General features: G+C 33.4%; 2 protein-coding genes across 2 annotated transcripts; one reads left to right on the top strand and one right to left on the bottom strand.

Moving 5' to 3' along the window:
- Positions 1-1280, bottom strand: LOC114335516 (KRR1 small subunit processome component homolog). Its single transcript, XM_028285767.2, has one exon. The coding sequence runs from the start codon at positions 1072-1074 to the stop codon at positions 40-42; it is 1035 nt and encodes a 344-aa protein (XP_028141568.1). The 5' UTR covers positions 1075-1280; the 3' UTR covers positions 1-39.
- A 77-nt stretch (positions 1281-1357) lies between these two features.
- Positions 1358-21724, top strand: LOC114335515 (WD repeat-containing protein 20). The gene is made up of 2 exons (XM_028285766.2): positions 1358-2670; positions 17082-21724. The coding sequence occupies exons 1-2, from the start codon at positions 1669-1671 to the stop codon at positions 17373-17375; spliced, it is 1296 nt and encodes a 431-aa protein (XP_028141567.1). The 5' UTR covers positions 1358-1668; the 3' UTR covers positions 17376-21724.
- The last annotated feature ends 1622 nt before the right edge of the window (positions 21725-23346 follow it).

Here is a 23346-nt window from a genome sequence, read left to right as displayed (position 1 = left end):
AACTAAATAAGTATTGTTTATTAAAAAATTACAACAGAATCATTTTGAGTTAAATATTTTAGAACCTTTCCTGGCTTTAGTAATCTTCTCCTTTAGTGAAGCTATATCAACCTTAGTATTTGTTTTAGATTGTGTCTTAGATGTAGTAGGTTCCTCAGGGGGTATAAATGCTTGGTTTCTCTTTTCTTCTCTCTTCTTTGCTGCTTCAGAGTGTTTATCATCTTTCTCTTTCTGTTTTTTAGCTTTCTTCTGTGTTTTGTTAAGGAAGTATTCACCAGTGGCAAGTTCTTTATCAATTTTACTTTCTTGTTGTGCTGGTGGAAATGGTGTATAAGGTTTCTTGTCCTTTTTATTCTTAGGCTGCTTGCGTTTACTAATATTTTTATTAACAAATTTGGGTAGAAATCTCTCCCAATTCTCATTTTTCAACTTTGGGTCTTTCGCTAATTCTCTTTTTATCATCAGAGCTTTTATATTATAAATAGGATGAATATTTTTCATTGTATCCTCCACTATTTTTCTAACTTGTTGTAACCCTTTGTATGGACCTAGTGCAGATACTGTTTGGCCTTGAACTAGAACATAGCAGTTGGTTAATATTTCAATAGATTTCAATGTACATCCATTTGGACCTATTAAGCGTTGGCGTCTTTTAACAAACTTTTCCTTGTTTCTAGTTATTTTTCCTATTTTTATTATATCGCATCCTACATCGTCTTCTAAAACACGTTTGGCTTGCTCAAAGGGAACACTTCTAGACATTAACTTTATCACATCTCTTGCTTTAATAATAATGTAAGGATCCCATGTTTGCCTTGTGGTTTTAACAGTCATACTACCTTCTACAACATCTAGTTCTGCTTTTATATTATATTCACCCAGAGTTTTCTTAACTAAAGGCCATACTTGTCTTAAATATTGTTCTCTGTATTGTGGAAATAATGTGGCGAAACTACTTTCCTCTAATAATCCATGTGGATTATCTTCTGGTTTGAATTCTGGAATTTTCAGTTCCCATGCATTGTCGACGGGCCCAGTTACTTTTTCGTTATCATCAATATCTGAGTTCGGCATTTTAAAGTTAAAAATTTAATATTTCGTTAAATCATGCTTAAATCTTTACAGACTTCTTTAAGGTTATATTTATAAAAAATTTGGATTTCAGCTTCTTTTTTTAGTTTTTGTATTTACAGGACCTTTACTTACCTTACAGTGTATTTGACACATTTGACAGTTCCTTGTTCATTCGTATCGTAGTTAGAGGACAAGTATTACCGTAAGGTGTAAAAGGAGTAGCATATTTTATACATATATTCAATTCAGATTTTCTATTCCATTCCAATAAAGCTCTAATTAATTGTTTAAATTAACTGTGATATTTAATAATCACAATTATCCAGTAACAATTTTTAACTGAAACAGTTTATTTCCGTCATGCCAAGTAAAATTCACCATCACAATCAGCAGGCAGAATTCCCACTTAATTTTAAATCCAATCTAGTTTTAGTTCATAACCTTAAAATTTGACAGATTCTGTAATAATAATTATTGAATCAATGAATAGAAAAACATGCAGTTAAATATGAAGTATTTAACCACTCAACGATACAGAATGTTATAGTTTCAACAAAATTTTAAGCACTTAACTTTAAGAGGTAGTTTGTTATCATGGCTAGACCAGAAACACTATGCAATCAGTCCTTACTAGAAGCGGGCGATAGAAGTCTCGATAGGACAATTGGGGAGCCCGGTGATGTTAAAACGCAATTTGTTACAAGAGAAGGTACCTACAGACTTTTAACGCTTAGTGAATATTCACGACCAAATAGGGTGGGTTATCAACCACAAGGCCAAACACCCCCACAAGTACGTGTATCCCTTGTAGGTCTTCCTGAACAGGGAGAAAGAATATGTTTTAACCATGGTAGGGAATTATATGTATATGTTTACAAAGGAATCAAGAAAGCAGCCGATTTGAGCAAGCCTCTTGAGAAGAAGGTATATAAAGGTACAAATCCAACTTGCCATGATTTTAATAGTACATCTGCTACAAGTGAAAGTGTAAGCTTACTCATCGGTTTCAGTACGGGACAAATACAATTAATAGATCCAATAAAAAAAGAACTTAGTAAATTATTTAATGAAGAAAGGTTTATTGATAAAACGAGAGTTACTTGTTTACGCTGGGTTCCTGGAAGTAAATCTTTGTTTTTAGCTGCTCATGCATCAGGACAATTTTATGTTTATAATGAAGAATTGCCTTGTGGATCAGCAGCTCCCCATTACCAGCCCTTCAAAGCTGGGGAAGGCTTTTCTGTAAATACTTGCAAAACAAAATCAACAAGAAATCCGCTGTTTAGGTGGTTGTTGGGGACTGGTGCAGCCATAAACGAACTTGCCTTTAGTCCTAATGGTACTCAACTGGCTGTAGTATCACAAGATGGTTTACTCAGAATATTCCAATATGATAGTATGGAACTTTTAGGATATGCTAGGTCGTACTTTGGTGGACTTTTATGTGTAGCTTGGTCTGGTGATGGAAAGTTAATAGCTGTTGGGGGAGAAGATGACTTAGTTACTGTGTACTCAATGGAACAGAAAAGGGTGGTGGCTAGAGCTCAAGGACATAGATCATGGGTCTCTGCTGTAGCTTTTGATTGGTATTTAGAGGTAAGTTTACTATTATTACACAAGTACAGTAAAACCTTGATATAACAGACTAATTGGGGGGATGGGATGACTGTTAAAGCCAAAAGTCTGTCATAGAAAAATAGGTTTAAAATCAATGTAATACTGTATTTAGATACAGTGTGCAAATCTGTAAGTTAAAAAAGGAATCAAATTTTCTTTGCTATTTTTTTTCTGCTTCATAAAATTTTTTTGCAATATACTCGTTGGGTTGCCAAAATTATTCACTGATCGATGTGTTGAATAAGAGATGTATTTTTTGGCAACAACTTACAATTAAAGTAAGTTTAAATCTGGCGAAAGAGAAAATATAGAAAATTACAGAGGTATATCTAAACAATCGACCATTCCTAAACTACTTGATAAGTTGATTTATAACCATATTAGTTTTACTTGTCAACAATTAATAAATAATTATCAACATGGCTTTATGCACAAGAAATCCACAACTACAAACTTACTATCTTATGAAACATCTATTATCAGAGATCTGGAAAGAAAATGTCAGGTAGATTGTGTATACACAGACTTTTCAAAAGCCTTTGATAGAATTGACCACTACTTACTGCTACATAAACTTAAGGCATATGGTTTCAGCGATCAGCTTTTAAAGTGGTTTGATAGCTATTTAATAGGTCGCACACAAAAGGTCAAACTGGGTTCCTTTATGTCAGATGCAATACAAATAAAATCTGGAGTTCCACAAGGTGCTCATTGCTCGCCCCTTCTGTTCAATCTGTTTATTAACGACATAGGTGAATGTTTTAATCACTCTAAGTACTTGCTATTTGCTGATGATTTGAAGATTTACAGATCTATCAAAGATCATGAAGATTGTAGTCTCCTTCAAAACGATCTCAATAATTTAGTTGAGTGGTGTAACAAAAACAGACTCTTTTTAAACATTAATAAATGTCATTTCATTAGCTTCCACAAAGTTGCAAAAAAATATCAATCATCATATGTCATCGACAGTAAAGCGCTCTCTTATGTTAAAACAGTAAAGGATTTGGGAGTAATATTCGATGAAAACTTAACATTTGTGGATCACATTAACTATGTGACAGCAAAGGCTTCAAAAGTACTGGGTTATATACTTCGCAGTTGTGCTGATCTTTCCCTTAATACAATAAAGGCTGTTTACTCATCATTGGTTATATCTATATTAGAATTCTCCTCTATTGTCTGGTCACCATTTTATAATGTTCATGTTGTTTGTCTTGAGAGAGTTCAAAATAAGTTTTTAAGATTTGCAGCATACAGATTGGGATATAATGTTATTGAACTAAACCACAACTATACCATCATCCGTAGTGATCTCAATTTGCACTCCTTAAAAGACCGTAGAATTATAAATGATCTAGCTTTTATTTATAAACTATTAAATAGTGAAATCAATTGTCCTGATTTATTAAAATTAATAAACTTTAATATTCCAAACCATAATCTGAGAAATAATAACTTGTTCCATGTACCTCATCATTCAACTAACTATGGTCTTAACTCACCAATAGATAGAACTTTAAGTCGCCTGAATGATTTGGACATCGATTTATTCTCTTCTTCCAGTCGAGTATTTAAAAACCGACTAAAATCAATTTTTCCCGTCAGCACTTATGTTTAATATTTAATATTATATTTTCAGTGGATTTGTTAATTTTTGCCATGGATAATGCTTTTGTATTATGTAATGTGTTAATTTTTTATTGTCTGTAGTTAGTTGATTAATGTCAGTTTATATTATATTATTATGTATTGTCACTGCATAACGTGGATTGTGTGTATGTTAAATTTAGTTTTATTGTAATGTACTTACTACAGTTTTATGCTGTCACACTTTCATTTAATTCATTTAATTTTATTTTTAGTTTTTTACTGTTTTACTGGACTTTACTAATACTACTTTTACTTCTACTTATTGTTTATATATGTATATTTTTTTTGAAATTGGGGAAACCCGTAAATAAATAAATAAATAAAAATAAAGTTTCGTGGTCTAGAATCAATAAACACTTCTATTTCTCTTGGCGGTATTCTTCTCTTGAAATTTTCTCACTGCACTGTACAAAACTGGCAGATGATGCATTATATCTATCATATACAGGACCGGATTTACATGTTGAACCCGACTAGGCATTAATATTTCTGGCGCCCCACGCCTTGATCCCCGCCCTCCTTTTTGGAACTTTTGGCTTTTGCTGCTGATTGTTTTAATAAAAACTTATACCCATACCCTATTATTCTTTTGCACTATTAACAATATTCTATGGATATTAAGAGAAGTTTGCTAAGGATTCAAAATAATAAATACAAAATTACTGTAATTAATGTTTTCTAAGGTTTTGATAACATTAGTTAATAGTGATCATATAACTTAAAATAATACACAGTGAGTCCATCGCCATATAGTTTCAAATGCTCTGCAAGAAAGTGGTCAAAATCGGATAAAAATTGTAATAAACCTAAAAAGTTGCCTTGATCAAACAGTCCTAAATGTTCATGGCTACCTTGAGAAGCTAATTCTTTTGTGGATAGAAATTTTACAGCGGCAACAACACGCTTAAGAACATTCCTCCAGTATTCAGTTTCCTTATTTAACTGATGATGTGTAAGTTGGTTGCCGGTTTTGTGATGCATCTTTTTGAGCCACATAATCACGTAACTCTTCAGATATACTTCAGTTTGCAGGGTCACATTCAAATGTACTTATGTACAGTAGACTCGCGATTATGCGAGGTATCTGGGACCGTGACTACCTCGGATATGGAAAAACTCGGTTAACACTGAGATTGGTTATATTGATAGAAAAACATGTAAATAATCATAACTGTGGATATTTTAATCACAAAACTAATAACTTTTACTGTCTATAAAAGATAAAAACATTTACCTTATCAATGTTACTGTTTAAAAAAATATTTGATTGATTTTTGCATAAGCTTCATTCCTGTTTTTGAGCCGGCGATGTTGCGCCAAGGTTGAAAGTTGTAACTCACCATTTATGACTTTTGCCTCGGTTAACCGAGGGGCTTGGATAACCGAGACTCGGATAATCGCGAGTCTACTGTACTTCTTAAAAAAATAAGAGGACACCATAGGGTTAAGATCTTAGATTTATGTATGATGTAGTAATTTAAGTTAAAGAAGAACTGATAATTGGTCAACTGATGACCAGATTGCAGTAGTATAAACACACCTTGTATTTAATTATAAAAAAACTGCAGGTACAAAACGGGCAGAGGATAGATTATATATTTGACAACTCTAAGTTTACAAGATTTGCCAATAATTATAGCAGTCAATCCGTGCAATCCATCGGAGTTAGCACAAAGCAGTGCTGAGATCATCGTGCTGATTTTTCTTACAGAATTTGATTTTTCCTATTTTTTTGCATTCAAAATTCTTTTACCTTTGATTGTATTTTTTGTCGGTTATATCCAAAGTTCCTTTAAATAGAGGTCCATTCTATCGAGGTTTTACTGTAGTTAATGTATTCATGGTAATTTACTTATATTTTAATCTAACAGTTAATAATAAAGTGCAGTGTTTACGTCAAGATACAAGTGCATTAACCAATCTCATTTTTATTGTTTGAGGGATAGACGTATCTGTCCAAACTTTAGTTAGGCGGCTCATAGCATTTTTTGTCATACCAATACGTCTTGGAACTTCTGCTATGGAGTTGCCATCTTTAGTTATACCAAATCTGAAAGAGTTCAAGCTGTCTACTATTTGGTATTTCTGCAAGTGCTTACTCAGTCAAATAGTGTTGAATCTATCTACCACCATTATTTTCATCTTGTCTTTATTAATGTTAATGTTAAGACCAACTTTAATGCTTTCCAACTTAACTCTTCACAGAAGATCTAGTATTACTTGTTAATTTGCTGCTATTCGTGGTGTGCAAGTACTTGGAAGGGAATTGAGAAACAATCGTGTGCGAATAGAGGAGAAATATGGCAACTTTCTTAAATAATTCATATTGTCAATTGAAATTGTCAAATTGACGTACATTTCATATCTACTGTCATTGAAGAAGAAAAATTATATGTTGCTCCACAATATTGATATGATATGCAATTATTATATAAAGGTAAATTTAATTAATTTTATTTTGCTTGCAGTACTGCATTTTAAATAACTAATTTTATTTACTACATACAATTAGGCATTCCAAATCACATCATATAATATGGCTGCTGGATGGCGAAACTGTCATCCATAGGCGTATCCAATGTTTAAACCACTTCATATTTAATTTGCTATCACAATTTCACAAATTTCGCTACACAATTAACAAAAAAAAACAAAACCAAACAGGATATTCTTTACAAATTTGTCAATATTCAATGTAAACATTAGATACGCCATGACCACCCCCCTTAACTATGTCTATGGGCATGTCAGTTTAGCCATCCACCGACCACCACTGACAGTTCATTGAAATCCCTAATTGTTTATGTTTTTTTTATTTATTATTTATTTATTTCCGGACCGAAGTCCATTAGTACATGATACAATTAAATTAAAATGTCACACAAATTAGAAAAATAAGATCTAGTAGGTACAAAATTGGTAAATACATAACAAACAATAATAAAGAATAAAATTACTTGCTCTCATTTAACAATTGAGAGCTAGAACATTTTGAAATTGACAAATACAACTTATCCTAGAACAAAGACAATAACAGTAACAGTAGTTGACAAATCAGTCTTGAAATTAGAACATTAAGTTAAGTATAAATGTAATTGTGTGGAAAACGCAGTAAAGTCGTTCACAAAGAAATCAATTTGCGGAGATAATGTGTTTGCTAATTTAATAGTTTTAGAGAGATAGGAACTTGAACCATAATTTGTGCGGTTAATGACCTCGTGGAAGGTGGTCACAGAACGGGTGGTTCTTGAAGGTACATGTAGACCAATTTTATTTAAAAGTGGGATACAGAATTTATGACCATGAATTAAGTTATATAAGAAGCAAAGATCTTTATGTTGACGACGACTCTGTAATGAGTCAAGTCGAATAATTTGCATACTTTTAATAACATAACCTGAATCTTATTTTTTCTTCTTATTATTTTTTTGGACTATGGCCTTGACAATTATCCAGTAACTAGGACTAATATAATTGGCCAATATAATTAAAAGTGCGAATAAAGTTGCAAAGCGTAGAAATAGGTGTCGCTTTGCCGAACTTGCACGATCCCAATAAGTATAGTGTCATCAGCAAATCTTGAATTGGAGATTTTTCTACCAGCTACCAATAATCCATCCTTCAAAAGTTATCCTCATGATATAACCGGGATTTTCTAATAACGGATCATTGGTGGCTAGTAGAAACGTTCTGGGACCTCAAATTTCTATTCCTTAAATAGATATTTCATTCATTCATTAAACATTACAAATTCATTCTACGGATTATAGCTATCTCCAAGGCTTCAAAATGTACTCTTGGTTGAGCTGTATTACTCCTCTGTTATTTATTGGTTGCTGTATGTCTTTGCTGCTGTGGTGACTCTTTTCCATTATGGTGTCCAGTTAGTTATCCTACTCAACTTATCTGAGCGTGAATGTCTCTCTATGTGTTCTATCCATTCTAAGCGAAAATATTTTATTTAACTGACTATATTTTCTATGCTATGCCGATGATGCAGTACTAATTGCTGACAACGAGGATGACCTATAAGGGCAGCTCCACACTTTCAATATCACAGCAAATAAACTTAATATGAGAATATCAGTAGAAAAAACTAAATGTATAGTCACAGTATGAAGAGAGACAGTAAAACTTCTTCTATGTCGGTACTTTGATCTCAAGAAGTAATACCGGCAGTACGCCTTTGGTAATTCACCAGTGGTGGATGCGGGTTTTCCCTGTTAAAACCCGTACGTTTCTATGTGACTAGCAATGCGAGAGTGGGGCTAAAGCGACTGGGAACAATGCGCGGTCGCCATGCGCGACTAAAGATTTTACTTCCAATTTTTTGGAGAGAAGTTCTACTGTCCCTCTTTATACTGTGGTATAGTGATAAGTAAAGAGCCATGTAGATGCAAGTTAGAAAGAAACGGCAAAATTGTAGAACAAGTAATTGAATTCAATTACCTAGGAGTAGATATCACTAATGACAGGAATATAAGAACAGAGACCACAACACAAGCAACAAAAGCTATAACAATAAGTGGTTGCCTCCAAGAAACCATATGGAGAAACAAATATCTGACCACGGAAAGCAAAATAAAAGTATAGAAGACAACAGTAAGACCTATCCTAACATATGCAGCGGAGACAAGGACCGATACAAGAAAGACGAAACAACAAATCAACAATATTGATATGAAAGTATTAAGATCAATAGCGGTCATATCATTAAGAGACAGACAAAGCAACAGAAGTATAGAACGATGCAAAATTCAAAATATTAACAGGTGAATAAAAACAAGAAAGAAAAACTGGAACGAACATGTAAACCGAATGAAACCAGATAGATTAGCGAACATCTGTAAAAACAACAAGCCGTATAGCAGAAGACCCGTTGGAAGGCCGCCGAAAAGGTGGAAAGACAATGTACAGTCAACAACAACTGAAACAGAATAAGAGGCAGACAAACAGGATTAATCCTATTCGCACGAAGAAGAAGAAAAAGACTATATTTTCCCCCTTTAATTCTTTTTTAAATTCAGCAAGTGTTTTCATTATTCTTCCTATCTTATTCCATTGCGGCCCAGTATCGTTCTTATTATTATTTTTTCATATTTCAGGAGGCTCTCTTCCTGATTCTTGTTAATTGTCGTTGTTTTCATCCCATATGTACCAACAGGTCTTATTAAGGGCTTTTATAGCTTCATCTTTGTTCTCTTACCTATGGTGTTGCTTCTTAGCATATTGCTATTCATTCCATATGTTTTTTGTGCCTTTTAGAATTCGTTTCCGGTTTTTCCTAGTTCCGTTTTTCCTAATTCGTTTCCTATTTATGGTTCTGTATTATTAGATATTTCTGAGTTGTGTCATCCTTCTTTAGCGTCATGTATTTTGTTTTGTGCTGATTTATCTCTAGCCCTATTATAATTCTCTTTGGTTCCTTTAGGCTGTAGCTCTTTCATTATTTTCATCTGATTCAGAAGAAAAATCGAATAGAGATTTAGAAAGTTAAAAATAGTTTCTTATGGTATGTTTTCTCACTTTCATCTATGTGGGGCAGTGCGCCGCCCTTCAATCTACTGATTACATACTCCAATGCACGTCACTTTGATCTAAGTTTAACTAGACAATTGCTGAAGTTGTTTTTACTTTAAATATGTTATCTCTAAGTATACACACTAAAAGAATTGTTGTGGAAGAGTTGTAATAATTACAGTTGTTATTTTAAAGTTAAGTTTACTATTTTAATTTGTATAATTCTCAGCATATCTGTAGAGGTTTGTTTATCTTAAATGTTTTCATTTAATGTAATCATTGATAAGATATATTGAGTAAACAGTCTATAAAAGCAAACAATTATAGGATTTTTCTTAGGAAACTATTTTTTGTCATTAATAAGATATTTACGATATCCCAATTGAAGTAGATTGCTTAATCCAAGAAAATATAAACAAGTTTTATGAAAATTTACATAAAATTTTTTTTGATACTTGTTAATTTTTGGTTGGTTGTTTGTGAGTTGTGAGACTTATTAGTAGTATTCTGGTAGCATATCGTAAATGTGTAATCTGTAAAATCTGTTAAGATTAATGCTGATTAAATGTTTATTAATGGGAGTAGCGGCCGTAGCGGGTAGACACTTTTCTATGACCCAATAGAGAATAGATCTACTTCAAAAAGCGACCCTGACCTCGCAGGATATTTTATACTTTAATCTCAACTCCTTACTGAGAGGAAGGCATGTCCCATCCCTTCATCCTTCTAAAATCTAGCAACCTTTTCCTATGCCTCCCTGATGAATATCAGCACTGATCATCAGTACCAGATCAAAGCTACTTGTGGTAGGTACTGAGGTGGAGAAGGCAACGGAAAACCACCCCATTATTATTCTCTAGCCCTACACATTAATAATGGCACTGACATATGACAAGAAAAGGTATACTGATCATGCTCCTCGGACATCAAGATCTGGCAGGAGAAGATCAGTACACAGGGCTTCCCAGGCCGTTATCCAGCGAAATCCCTGTGAAAACACTAAAGGAATAAGAGTAAAATCAGGCATGAGAGTAGGCATATTGTGAAAGTCTCTACGAGCCCGATAAGACACAAAACACCATGCATGAGATGATAAGGCTCAATATACCAGTTCTTGGGAAAACAAGATGCTCTGGCCGGGAACTGGTAAATGTAGCATATACGACCACAACATATTCTATTCTGGAGAACACAATAACCACTTGAATGGCGTGACATTCATTCAAATAAAGAAGTCTCTAGTTGTATTAAATCTGCAAGTTACATGCCATTAACCTCGAAAGCCGGTGGATATTAAACTAGTCCAAGTTTATGTGCCACAGCCAGCAGTAGTGGAGACGATAGAGAAAATTTATTACAGGATAAACCCCGCTCATTAGAAAGAGATGCCTATACCTATGGTTTGTTTTTTAACCAAGAGGAGTGATTCAAATTTACCGCGTTGTAATGGTTGTTTGTAATTGGTCCAACCGCAGGCAAGTTTACTCCACTGTTTTAAAATTTTGACACTAATGACATTTATCAAATTTTGACACTAGTGACGTTTCATAGGTTAATTAAGTTATATCGGCGATTTTTGTGTTTTTTGTGTTATTCCTTTAATTTTTAGATTGTTAGTCTGCTTTTATATAAAAAGCAGTTGTTTTTTGAACTTTTTAGCGACGTATTAATTTAATATAATATTTATGGATTACCGTTGAGGGCCGACTAGATCAACCAAAAAAGAATTTGGTTATTATTCTAGTGACTTTCTTGGGTGTGAATCTGTCTTTTTAGTGTACTCCTGCTGGTTAAAAAATAAATTATAATACATTCATTTTTCTCTGGCGCACTGGTCGCATAGTTTTAGATTGCAGCACGCAATGTATGTGTCTAAGAAAGTGTGTAGGAAACATCCATAAACTACGTCGTAAAAATTTTGGACTTTTTAATACCCTCCCCCCTTCCATCGTAAAGCGTCGTTTACAGTTGAGACCCCCCCTCATACCGACGTCGCAATTGCAACTCATAACCCCCCTTTTTAGTGATATTTTTAAAAATTTCTTGTTATTTCTGGATTTTTTAAAGTTAGCTATCAAAGTTTACTTACGAATGTATCCAAATCAGTACTACTATGTAGCTCATAAATATCCGCGTAGGTACTTTTTTCTTTCAATCCACTGTACAACTAATTAGCTTTATTGGGACAAAAGACAATACTTTTATCGGAGTTTCTTTCTTAACTGTATCATATAAATCTTGATACTTATTTTGTTTTCATTTCAATACCATTTCTTTTATTAAGTATAAATACAATGTACTAACTAAATAAAATAGAATATTTTATTTATATGAATTCTTGTAGAATTGTTTCACACAGAGTATTCAGTAAATAAATGAACATTTTAATATTTATTGCTTTCAGACGTTGTTCTGTATAGAAGCGTTTGTTTAAGTACATAGAACAGTGTTTTATTGTTTGTTATTCTGTACAAAACTGCTAGCAATATTATTAAGGCTGTGAGTGATAAAAACGAAATAAAAAGTATGCGATAAAAGTAATATACCTACTAATTCTTTTTAATCTTACAATAGGGTATATTTTTTATATTCGTGAACATCAAACGACGTCGGATGTGCACTCATGGCCTCCTCCCCCCTGTCGTATACCGTCGTAATAAGCAAAGACTCCCCCTCCCACCTCCTTTTCAACGACATAGTTTATGGACGTTCACGTATAACACGGTATAACTGCTAAGTTGTTGAGGAGGTTATGTGTTATTAAAATTGAGGTTGGTATACTTGGCCATGATGTTGTAGGCAACAGCCCTGCTTTGGCAGAAAATATCTGAGGGTGGATGTTTTATGCCCCATGGTACATCAAATTCTGATTATTCTATGTATTTCTACGCACAACAGTATTGTGTTGTGTGTTGCATATGTATTGGGTATGATTACAGATGTGAGTTTCACATTTTCTCATCCGCTATTGTTGGTATATTCTTGTTGTTCACTTTTTCTTTAACAGAAACAGCGCTTGCCTTTGTTATTTATCTGACCACTGCCATGCTTTCCCATAACCTGTCCTATGTTGGTGTTGTAAGTGCCAATCTTGGCATTGAAGTCTTCCATCACTACTTCTATATTGGATCTTGTAATTTGTTCTAATGCGGCTTCAAGTCATTCGTAGGAAGGCCTTTTTTTTCTTCATTTGCTTATTCTGTTGGTGCTTAGTATTGAATCAGTGCTAACCGTCTTAACTCGTTCGCTGCCGTCTTGGTCAATATGACAGAGAAATTTTTTTTTCATTTTCATACCAGGGACACATTTCCACGAATTTCTTAATAAGGGTGATGTACATTTCTTTCATAAGACTTCATTATCCGTGGAAATCTACTTCTGAGCAGCTTGAACTACAGAATGAAAATCCTGAACATAAAAAACCATACAAAACACTCTGGCAGCGAACGAGTTAATCCTTGCAGTGCTTATTGGCTGTGAAATTAGTTTCCATTTCATGATAGAATTTTTTGTTGCTTTACTGAACAGAATTCCTAATAATTTTAGTGTCTTTCTCCATCCGTTTTATTGATGACCATGTCTTCGTAATATTAATAGTAGCGGAGGAAAGCTAAATTCGCAGTTACTCGAGCGTTATGGGGACCTATTGGGTTGTGAAGAGTACATAGGTTCTAAAACCAAAAATCAGTTTTCCATAAACTTTCCATTTTTTTAATTTAATTTTCCATTTCCAACAATCGTTTTTTCCGATTATAGCCCCATCTATCCATAATTCCAAAAAATGTCTCGAATAAAAATTATTTATTTTTACATAAGGAATCCAAATGTGCAATTAAAAATGGGGGCTCCTATTTAAGAATTTTAAAGTAAACTCCCACCCTGCCTCCGTGGAGGGTCGTCTTTGGTATCATAACATATTTTTTAGTTTTTCGATCTGACGTTCATTTCGTGAAATATTCGCTTTTTTTGTGTGAAACTTTGTGACTCGCCCATTTCCAAACGCCCCGCTCAAATCGTCAGATTTTTGAAATATACACTGTTTTGTATGCACTTAACTTACCTTATCTTAATCTGACGATTCTGAGTTTTCTAAGGATATATATTTTTTTCGGACCCCCCTTAACGAACTCCCTTGTATTAAGAGCCAATATATGGTAGAGATGCATTTACGGGGTACAAGGTTTCTCCCCATGTGATAATCTGACGCGCTCGAGTAACTGCAAAAATCCCCGCTTGGGCTTCCCTACCATAAGTAATAAGAACATATACAATAGTAATATTATAATAATAAAATAGGTAATATGTTATAGTATAATGAAAAACATGAATTTACAATAAGATTATTTTTGAACATTTTGTAGTTTATATTTGCTCTTGTGATGCCATTTATTACTTTTATGTGATCGATTATTATATTCTAGACCTTTCTAGACCAGGACTAATCTGTAAAAAAACGTCTATTTTTGGATGTGAGAGGTGGCATTCGGATTTTTGCAGATAAAGTTAGGTGACACCCTCAGTAATAATAATTTACTTATGCTCCTTCTCAAATATGCCCGGAACATTAATAAAAAAATTAAAATATTTAAAAATTTCGAAAAACATCGATTTTTTTTAAATTAAATTAATATTTATTGACGGAAAACTCCATTTTACAATTAAAATTAAAAGTCAAAATTAAACATTGAACACAAGTTAACTTACATTACTTACAATTAAACTAACGACATCAAAAAATTAAAATCAAATTAAAATAATTCACGTGAAATAGTCCTTTTAAAAGCATTTAGTGTGACTCCCATAAAGTCTATATTTGGAAACTCATTTACATATACAATATACTTTTTCTGCTTTCTTTGCTTGTAACTTTAAAACGATTCGTTTTGTAACAAAGTCGTAGAGAAATAAAATAAAGATAATTGAATTTTGTATGATATACGACTGGTCAAAAATGTCTTAAGGTATTACCTTTTCTGAAATATAGCAATAAATACAAAATAAGGGGGCAAAATACGCCTGTTGTTATTAAATGTTTCTTAACCACTTTGGTGGCACTTATAACCTTAATAATTCGCTTAGAAAATTCTTATAACTTACTTAAACGGTCTACCAAATTTCATTAAAATCGACTTAATAGATTTTGCATAATAAATTTGCCATCTAAATGTTTTTAAAAAAGTTCAAATTTTTTAAAATCTTTCTGAGCAGAAGTAGACCATTTAGAAGTTGGATAATTTTTTTACATATAAAGAGGTGCTCTACCTATCTAATACACTTTACATCAGGGGTGGGCAAAAGCCGGCCCGCGTGCCGGATCCGGCCCCTTTGCTTATTTTATCTGGCCCGCTGAAAAATCCCACAAGCAACTTTTTTTAATCTCTTTTATGCGATTTTGTTGAATCAACAATATTAGTGTGCGTAGTGTTCATATACATAATGAAATATATTATAAATAATAGACAGTACTGTAATTTCTAACAGCCGTAACCCTACTTTAAAGTATGCAACATACTTTCACAAAGCGGGGGTCGGCAGACTACATAGAATTGATCGTGTAAGGGGCACTTCTCTCCGACAGAAATGAAGAATAACCTAGGACTAATCATCCCGAACGAACTGAAAGAACTAATTAAGGAAAAAAACAGCACCAGAAGAAAATTCCAAAGAACAAGTAGAGACGAATTCAAGACTCAGCAGCCTCACCGAGGGCAAATGGCACAACAAAATCAGGAAATCAGAAGAAAACCATGGAAATGTTTGGAAAATGCTGAGAGCCAAGAAAAGAATAAAACAAAAGATGCCCCAAATAATCGACGAAGAAGGAATACCCTTCAAAACACAAGGAAAAGTGGGTGCAAGAAGAATGGCAGAAACACATAGGCAACATCAGAATATGTCAGATCAACAAACCATCGAAGAAGTCAACAACGAATACGACAGGATAACAAGAAGAAACCAATTTTTAGTAGAGGAAGAAGACTTCCTAAATCCAACAGAAGTTGCTAAAATCAAAAGAAGATTAAAGGAACCAGAGCTCCAGGAATGGAAGGCATCCATAACATAGTACTCAAGGAACTACCGAAGACAATGATAGCAGAATTGTACTACATTTCTAGATTTTGTCTAGAAAATGCCTATTTTCCGAACAACTCGAAACACGCAAAGATTATTCCTCTACTAAAACCAAGGAAGGACGGAAGAAAACCAGAAAGCTACAGGCCATTATCCCTACTGGAATCCATAGGAAAAATATTAGAGTTCATCTACAGAAGAATGATGTAGCATACGGAAAGAAGAATCATACAGAAGGGCCAATTTGAATTCAGAAAAGGAACAAACTGTAAACTACAACTAGCAAGAGTTATCACTGACACAAAAATCTGGTTCAATAGGAAACAGAAGACAGGAATGGGCATCCTCGACTTAGAGGAAGGAAGGCCTACAGCACGGAAGAAAGCCCTAATCTATATATGTATCAATATAAATTAATTTGTATCGCTAAGATATAAACAAATCACAAAATAAAATCTTTCATTAAATGATTTATTTAATGACCATTAATGGATCATATTTCTTTAAAAAATACATGACATATTTTAGTGGGCACAAATTGTTCGCATGTAGGTACACCCAAGTATCTCTTATTAACAGTCCAAATGCTTTAAAATGCTACTTATAGTATTGATGTCAAAAAAAATCTTAATCAAGGAAAAAACGGTGTATTCCGGCCCGCCGGACATTTTGAAAATTTCATTTTGGCCCGCGCTTGAATGTATTTGCCCACCTCTGCTTTACATAATTAAAATCGGATTATTTAAGGGGCCTCAGCAATGTTTTAAAATTATAAACAATTTTTTGACTTATAAACAAATAGCTTGTTTAATAATAAAAAAGTTAATTTTTAGCAATGCAAATAATTAAAACTGGTATAATTTGACCTAAACTTTCAAATGCTGTCAGCAGAATTGCCATTTTTTTAATCAAAAGTTATTCGCGTTCAAAAATTGCAATTTTTCGATTTTTTGAAAGTTCCACCGCGTTTATCTCGAAAACTATGCATCCTACGAAAAACCTTGTAAAAACATTTTTTGTGACATAAAAACAATTATTATTAACGAAGTTATCACCTAACTTTATCCGCAAAAATCCGAATGCCACCTCTCACATCCACCTAAAAACAGATCCTTCTTGGTCTATTCATAGTTTACTTTTTTTAGGTGGAGTCGTGTTACAGGCTAGGTTCAGTAGGTCATGACACTCAAATATGCCTTTGGGAACTTCCCGAAGATAATATAGTGCCACCACGACCAAGAGTGAAAAGAAGGCCAGATCCACTTCAGTTAGTAGGAACTCCAGCTTGTCCACGATTAGACGAGTGTCCAAATCTTGAACCATTAGTTTGTAAGAAAATTGCTCATGAACGTTTAACGGCTCTCGTATTTAGGCCTGATTGTATTATAACTGCGTGCCAAGATGGATATGTATATACTTGGGCACGTCCTACGACATAAGACTAGACATAAGTGGGTCAATTCCTTTCAGATTAGTAATTTTTATGTAATGATTATCAAAGAAATGTTTGGAACACGTGGCTTATAGATTTTCGTCGGACTTAAGATTGTGTCACTGTCACACTTATAGTTTAAAACAAAAGCGGTATGACTCAGTTTTTGTTATTTTGAGAAAGTATCATATACATATATTCTACAGAGATCATCTGAACCCCCTTTTCTCATTACTTTACCTATACATATTAAGGATTTCCACAGTTTTCACTGTATTCCTTCATTCAACCATTCTCTCCAGTTCTTTTTTGTCAGTCCCCTTCCAGCAGATTTCTTCTTTCTATTGCTTCGTCCACTTTAACTCTGAAAGATCTTCAGGGTCTGCCTCCCTTCCTTTTTCCTATCGGGCTCCACTCTGTTAATGTGTTTATCCAACGCTCTTGGTCTGCTCTTCTGAGCGTACCAGGTTAATCTCTTCTGTTCTGTGTAGTCTATTGTATCCGAGCTCATTCCCATTTTTTTCTTAATCTCTTCATATTATTTTTTATTCTATCTCTTCGTGTTACTCTGCAGCTTCTCCTTAGGAATTCCATCTGTTGTTCTTATTTTGTTTTTGGTTTTCTTATTTATTAACAATTTTCACACCCATAAGTGAAGATACTTCTTGTCATGGTGATATATAAGTATTAAATTGTTCTTTTTATATTTTTATACTGATGTTCTTATTCCCCACTATCGGGTTCAGTCTTCGTATGCAGTCTCTTATGTGTCTTAGTGTATTTTTTTTATCTTCTTCAGTTGTTCGTTTGTTTGATATTATAAAATCTAAATACTTGTGCTTGTCTGTTTTTTTGATTTGTTTAAATTCGGTATTCAGTTATCTTTAGGTTTATTTCCATTCCATTTTTTGTATATTTCTGTTTCAGTTTTCTCATCATAAAACTGAGGTCATCTTCGTCTTGTCGATCGCTCTTTGGTCATCAGCAAAACTTAGGGTATATAGGTATCTGTTTCTTACTGGTATACCCATTCCTTCGCACTTTTTCTTTCACGGTTTCAGGGTTCTTTCCAGGAATATTTTGAACAGGGTAGTGGATATGGAGCAGCCCTGTAGCAATCTCTTTGTTATCTTAAATGAACTGAATACTATATTGCCCGCTTTGATGGCTACTTTGTTATTCTTGTAAAGTGCTTTTACTGCTTCTATTAATATTTTACTTTTTAGATATGCTCATTTTCAAATCATATTGTTTTGTATCCCTAGATAAGTTTTCGCGCCATTGTTATAATCTGCCGTAACAAGAGAACAGACATTTATATCGCTGTGTTCAGTGTTCATGTCCCATTACTGCACTCGATATTTTTATGATACAGATATAAGAATTGAGCTTACTCTATAGATCTGTTATTTCTAACACCTTTTGAAATTCTCATAGCCATTTATGAAGTCTTCCGTTCTTGATATACTTATTCCATTAACACATAGTTTATTCCTGCCATAATGTAAGATCTCTTGCAACGTTGCCAAGTTGCATGAGATTTTCAGATTTTTAAATTCTTGTAACTTCCTTTAACCTCCATTTTCTCTTTTTTTTTTCGAAAATGCCTTTGGCGTTAATAATCTGAATGTAACTGTTTACGTGCAGGTCACTTAAAGGATTTCAAAACCACCTGCCATACCTTAATGTTTCTTGAAGGGTCTTGCTTCTTTTTTCATACAATACGTCCAGTTTTTGATTAGATATAGGCGACTGAAGGAAGTGCAACATTGCTTAGTTCACTATCGTTGTTTAATTGCCGAATGACAGAGTTAGAATCGGCGAGATTCAGGTGCATTAGCGTGGGAAGTGGGGACCATCTGGTACTCGACGGTGCGCAGTGTTGCCATTTATAGGCCATACACTACGGTGTCACCGTACTAAACATGTCCAACCACTAAACAATCGGTTTATAGTATTGTCATTACTAAGCTAACTGTATAAAAAAAAGGCTGCGTTTTTTTCAATACGCACAACCTCTCCAAGGATTGATAATTTCCGTATGTCGCCCGGTTTAAATAAGTTAACAAGAAGGGAGTTCTAAAGGAATTGACTAGGGTAATTGACTAACTAAAATTACTCCTAGACTGTTCAATAAGTTTTGCGGTTCCGAACGGAACCGCGGACGGAGAGGCAGCGCAGAAAAATCGCTCTGAATTTACTAAAGCTAGTTTTTTTCACAGTTGATTACTGTGATTGTGTAGAGAAACATACTGCGGTCGGTCAAGCGAAACGTAGAACAGGGGTTACTGATAGGTTATCAAAGTTGCTTTCCTACGAAGGTAATCAATTTACTAAGGCTGAAAATCAGTACACACATTCTAAATTGAATATAAATAAAAGTTATTATAGTCGGTCAGCTGTATGACGGGACACGAGCCGGTTGGTCGGCTCCAGTGAATGTACAGGTTATTCACTGTATTTTGACCCCCTTGTAAACTGCTTTATTTACAGAATTAGAAAAAAATGTAAAATACAAAAGTCATTCGATTTTTAAAATATGATTTTTTGACATATATAACATACTAGTGACGTCATCCATCTGGACGTGATGACATAATCGACTATTTTTTTAAATGAGAATAGGGGTCGTGTGCAAAAAAATTGTTTTGAATTAAATTAATTGACAAAAAGAAGAATGTATGTAATTTATTTAATTTAAAATACATTTTACTGCTGTTAGAAAACAAAAATAAAGGTTTATTGCACAAATAAAAATTGATGTTTGCTTAAATGCAATGTTCAGACTGCCAAGAGGCAGATGGGTGGCAGCTTGGACATTGAATTTAAGTGAAAAGTAATGTTTATTTGTTCAATAAACATTTATTTATGTTTTCTGACAGCAGTAGAATGTATTTTGTATTAAATAAATTACATACATTCTTCTTTTTGTGTCAATTAATTTAATTAAAATTTTTTTGGACACCCTGTATCATGTTAATGTTTATATTACTGAATAGGGAATTGAATAATCTTTAAAATGATCTAGCACTCGACCCCTAGTCCCATTTAAAAAAATAGTCGATTACGTTCAAATGGATTACGTCACTAGTACGATATATACCTATGTCAAAAAATCATAATTTAAAAATCGAATAATTTTTGTATTTTACATTTTTTTCTAATTCCAAAAAAGAAGCAGTTTACAGGGGATCAAAATATAGTGAATAACCCTGTACATTCACTGGAGCCGACCGACCGGTTCTGTCCCGTCATACAGCTGACCGACTATAATAACTTTTATTTATATTCAATTTAGAATGTGTGTACTGATTTTCAGCCTTAGTAAATGGATTGCATTACCTTCGCAGGAAAGCAACTTTGATAACCCATCAGTAACCCCTGTCACAGCATAATAAACGAAACCAGCAAGGACACTCCCTGATGCCGCCTTTGAAGTTGAAAAGTACAGGGTCGCCATTTTTCGCGTAATACATCTCAGTGGTGATGTGATGTGTTGGTTTATCAGTGTTGCCGATGTCACCAACTTTATTACCCGTAAGAGATTCTTTTTGAATAATTTCTGGAATTTATGCAAAAGATTAACAGTACAATCGCCATTCATCGTCAATATTTTGTGTTATGTCCCAATTATTGACATAATTCCCACAGGCATACGCATAAAATTATGTTAAAAAATATGAATGTCATAAAAGTTGAGTAAATCTGATAATTATGTACAAATCGGCAACACTGTCGATTTTCTACATTGTCTGGTACTACGCACAAAATGGCCGACGATCTGCGCAGTAATAGTGCGCGAACTTTTCCCGCCTACTAGTGTGTCACTGCTGTTGCGTTTTCTATGCTGTGCCCCTGTTCTACGTTTCGCTTGACCGACCGTAGTATCTTTCTCTACACAATCACAGTAATCAACTGTGAAAAAACTAGCTTTAGTAAATTCAGAGAGATTTTTCAGCGCTGCCTCTTGGACTATTACAACAAAAACAAAAAAGCGATGGTATTGAATCTTTACGGAAGAAAAACATCATATAGAATGATCCGCTTTTACTAATTCTTAATTTAACATGCAATGTCGATTATCTATAAGCAGATTTTCCGAAAATTCTTAACAGTCCTATTAAATATAGCAATTTATATTTGCTAGATTTCCGAATAAAATTTTAGTTTGATATGGATTGATCCAGGTATAATATATTTTTATAAAATATCAAAGTTTTGTATATTTTTTGTATAAATCTAGGTACATGTATATATTTATATTAAATATTACATATATATTTGTGACGTTTAAATTATTTCCATTGTAATTATGTAAACTTTTTTAATTACATAAATTAAAAGTTCTCTACCTTATTTCTGTTATCTATCCTCGTCCAAAATCCAAAAGCGACATGTAGCTAGTGAAACATCCACAATAAGAGTTTATTTTCCATCAGTGGCGGATCCAAAGGGGGGCGTCAAGGGGTCATGACCCTCCAAACGAAAATAAATATCAATTCAATAATCCCAAAAAGAAAAAAAACGAGGGCTGTCAAACAAAAAAATTTAGGCCCATCCAAAAAATAATTGAAAACCCACTTATCCTAGAGATGGTAAGACTATAACTATAAGTGACCTTGCATCAGAGAAAATGATGCCCCTCAAAATTTCTGGATCCGTCACTGTTCTCCATATGCCAGCGAAATATTAGACTTATAAGATGAATCTTTAGACTTATATCAAGAACGCGAGAGTTGCGTTGCCGGCAGTCAATAGGTTAACAAATAAATTGACTTTTGTCAGTTATTCATTAAACATTATTTTTTACACATCTATATAGGGTGAGGCAGATAACTGGCCTATTAGAAATATCTCGAGAACTAAAGGCACCAGAATCATGAAAATTGAAATAAAGGGGTTTTGAAGGATGATCTATTAAATGAAAATATTTTCATCTCTTTGCAACTTCCGGTTATACCGGAAGTTGCTTATAACTTCGTTTTTTTAAATGGGACACCCTGTATATTTTTACATTTTTGGATTCTCTTCGATGTCTTCTTTCTTAAAATATGAGGTTTTGTAATATTATACAGGGTATTTTAAAAGATAATTACGTTTTTTTATTAATTTCGTAGCAACATTCACACCCTGTAGAATTGTAGTAGTTTGACATCTGAAACTCTACTTACGTTCAAATATTTTTTAATATACTCTACTATTGTTAAGAATCATTAGTATAGCTAAATTTTTAATTTTACTATACAGGGTTGGTCGAAACTCGGAATGAGTATTTTCTGAGTTTTCTTAAATGGAACACCCTGTATTTTTGTATTGTACTGAAATGATATTTTATAGTACTTTTTTATTTCTTAAGCATTCCCTATACGTAACTGCTTTAATTTGTGAGTTATTGGTGATCCAAGCTAAACATTAATTGCAACAAAAAATACGTAAATACGTAAAATTTTATTAGGTTGGCCGTGAAAATACTCAATCCCAAATAATTTTTCAGAAATAAATACATATTAATCCAGACTGGTCCTTAAAATTAGCTATCAAAATACTCGTACATATGTAGTTAAGATTTTGGTGCGATTAACAATTAAGCACAAATTAAAGCAGTTAGGTATAGGGAATGCTTAAGAAATAAAAAAGTACCATAAAATATCATTTCATTACAATACTAAAATACAGGGTGTTCCATTTAAGAAAACTCAGAAAATACTCATTCCGAGTTTCGACCAACCCTGTATACTAAAATTAAAAATTTAGCTATACTAATGATTCTTAACAATAGTAGAGTATATTAAAAATCATTTGAACGTAAGTAGAGTTTTAGATGTCAAACTACTACAATTGTACATGGTGTTAATTTTGCTACGAAATTAATAAAAAAAACGTCATTATCTTTTAAAATACCCTGTATAATATTACAAAACCTCATATTTTAAGAAAGAAGACATCGAAGAGAATCCAAAAATGTAAAAATATACAGG

Source organism: Diabrotica virgifera, chromosome 1 (assembly GCF_917563875.1).
Source record: "Diabrotica virgifera virgifera chromosome 1, PGI_DIABVI_V3a".
NCBI lineage: Eukaryota > Metazoa > Arthropoda > Insecta > Coleoptera > Chrysomelidae > Diabrotica > Diabrotica virgifera.
The sequence above is the reverse complement of the archived record's forward strand: the minus strand, read 5'-3'. Positions and strand labels throughout refer to the sequence as shown.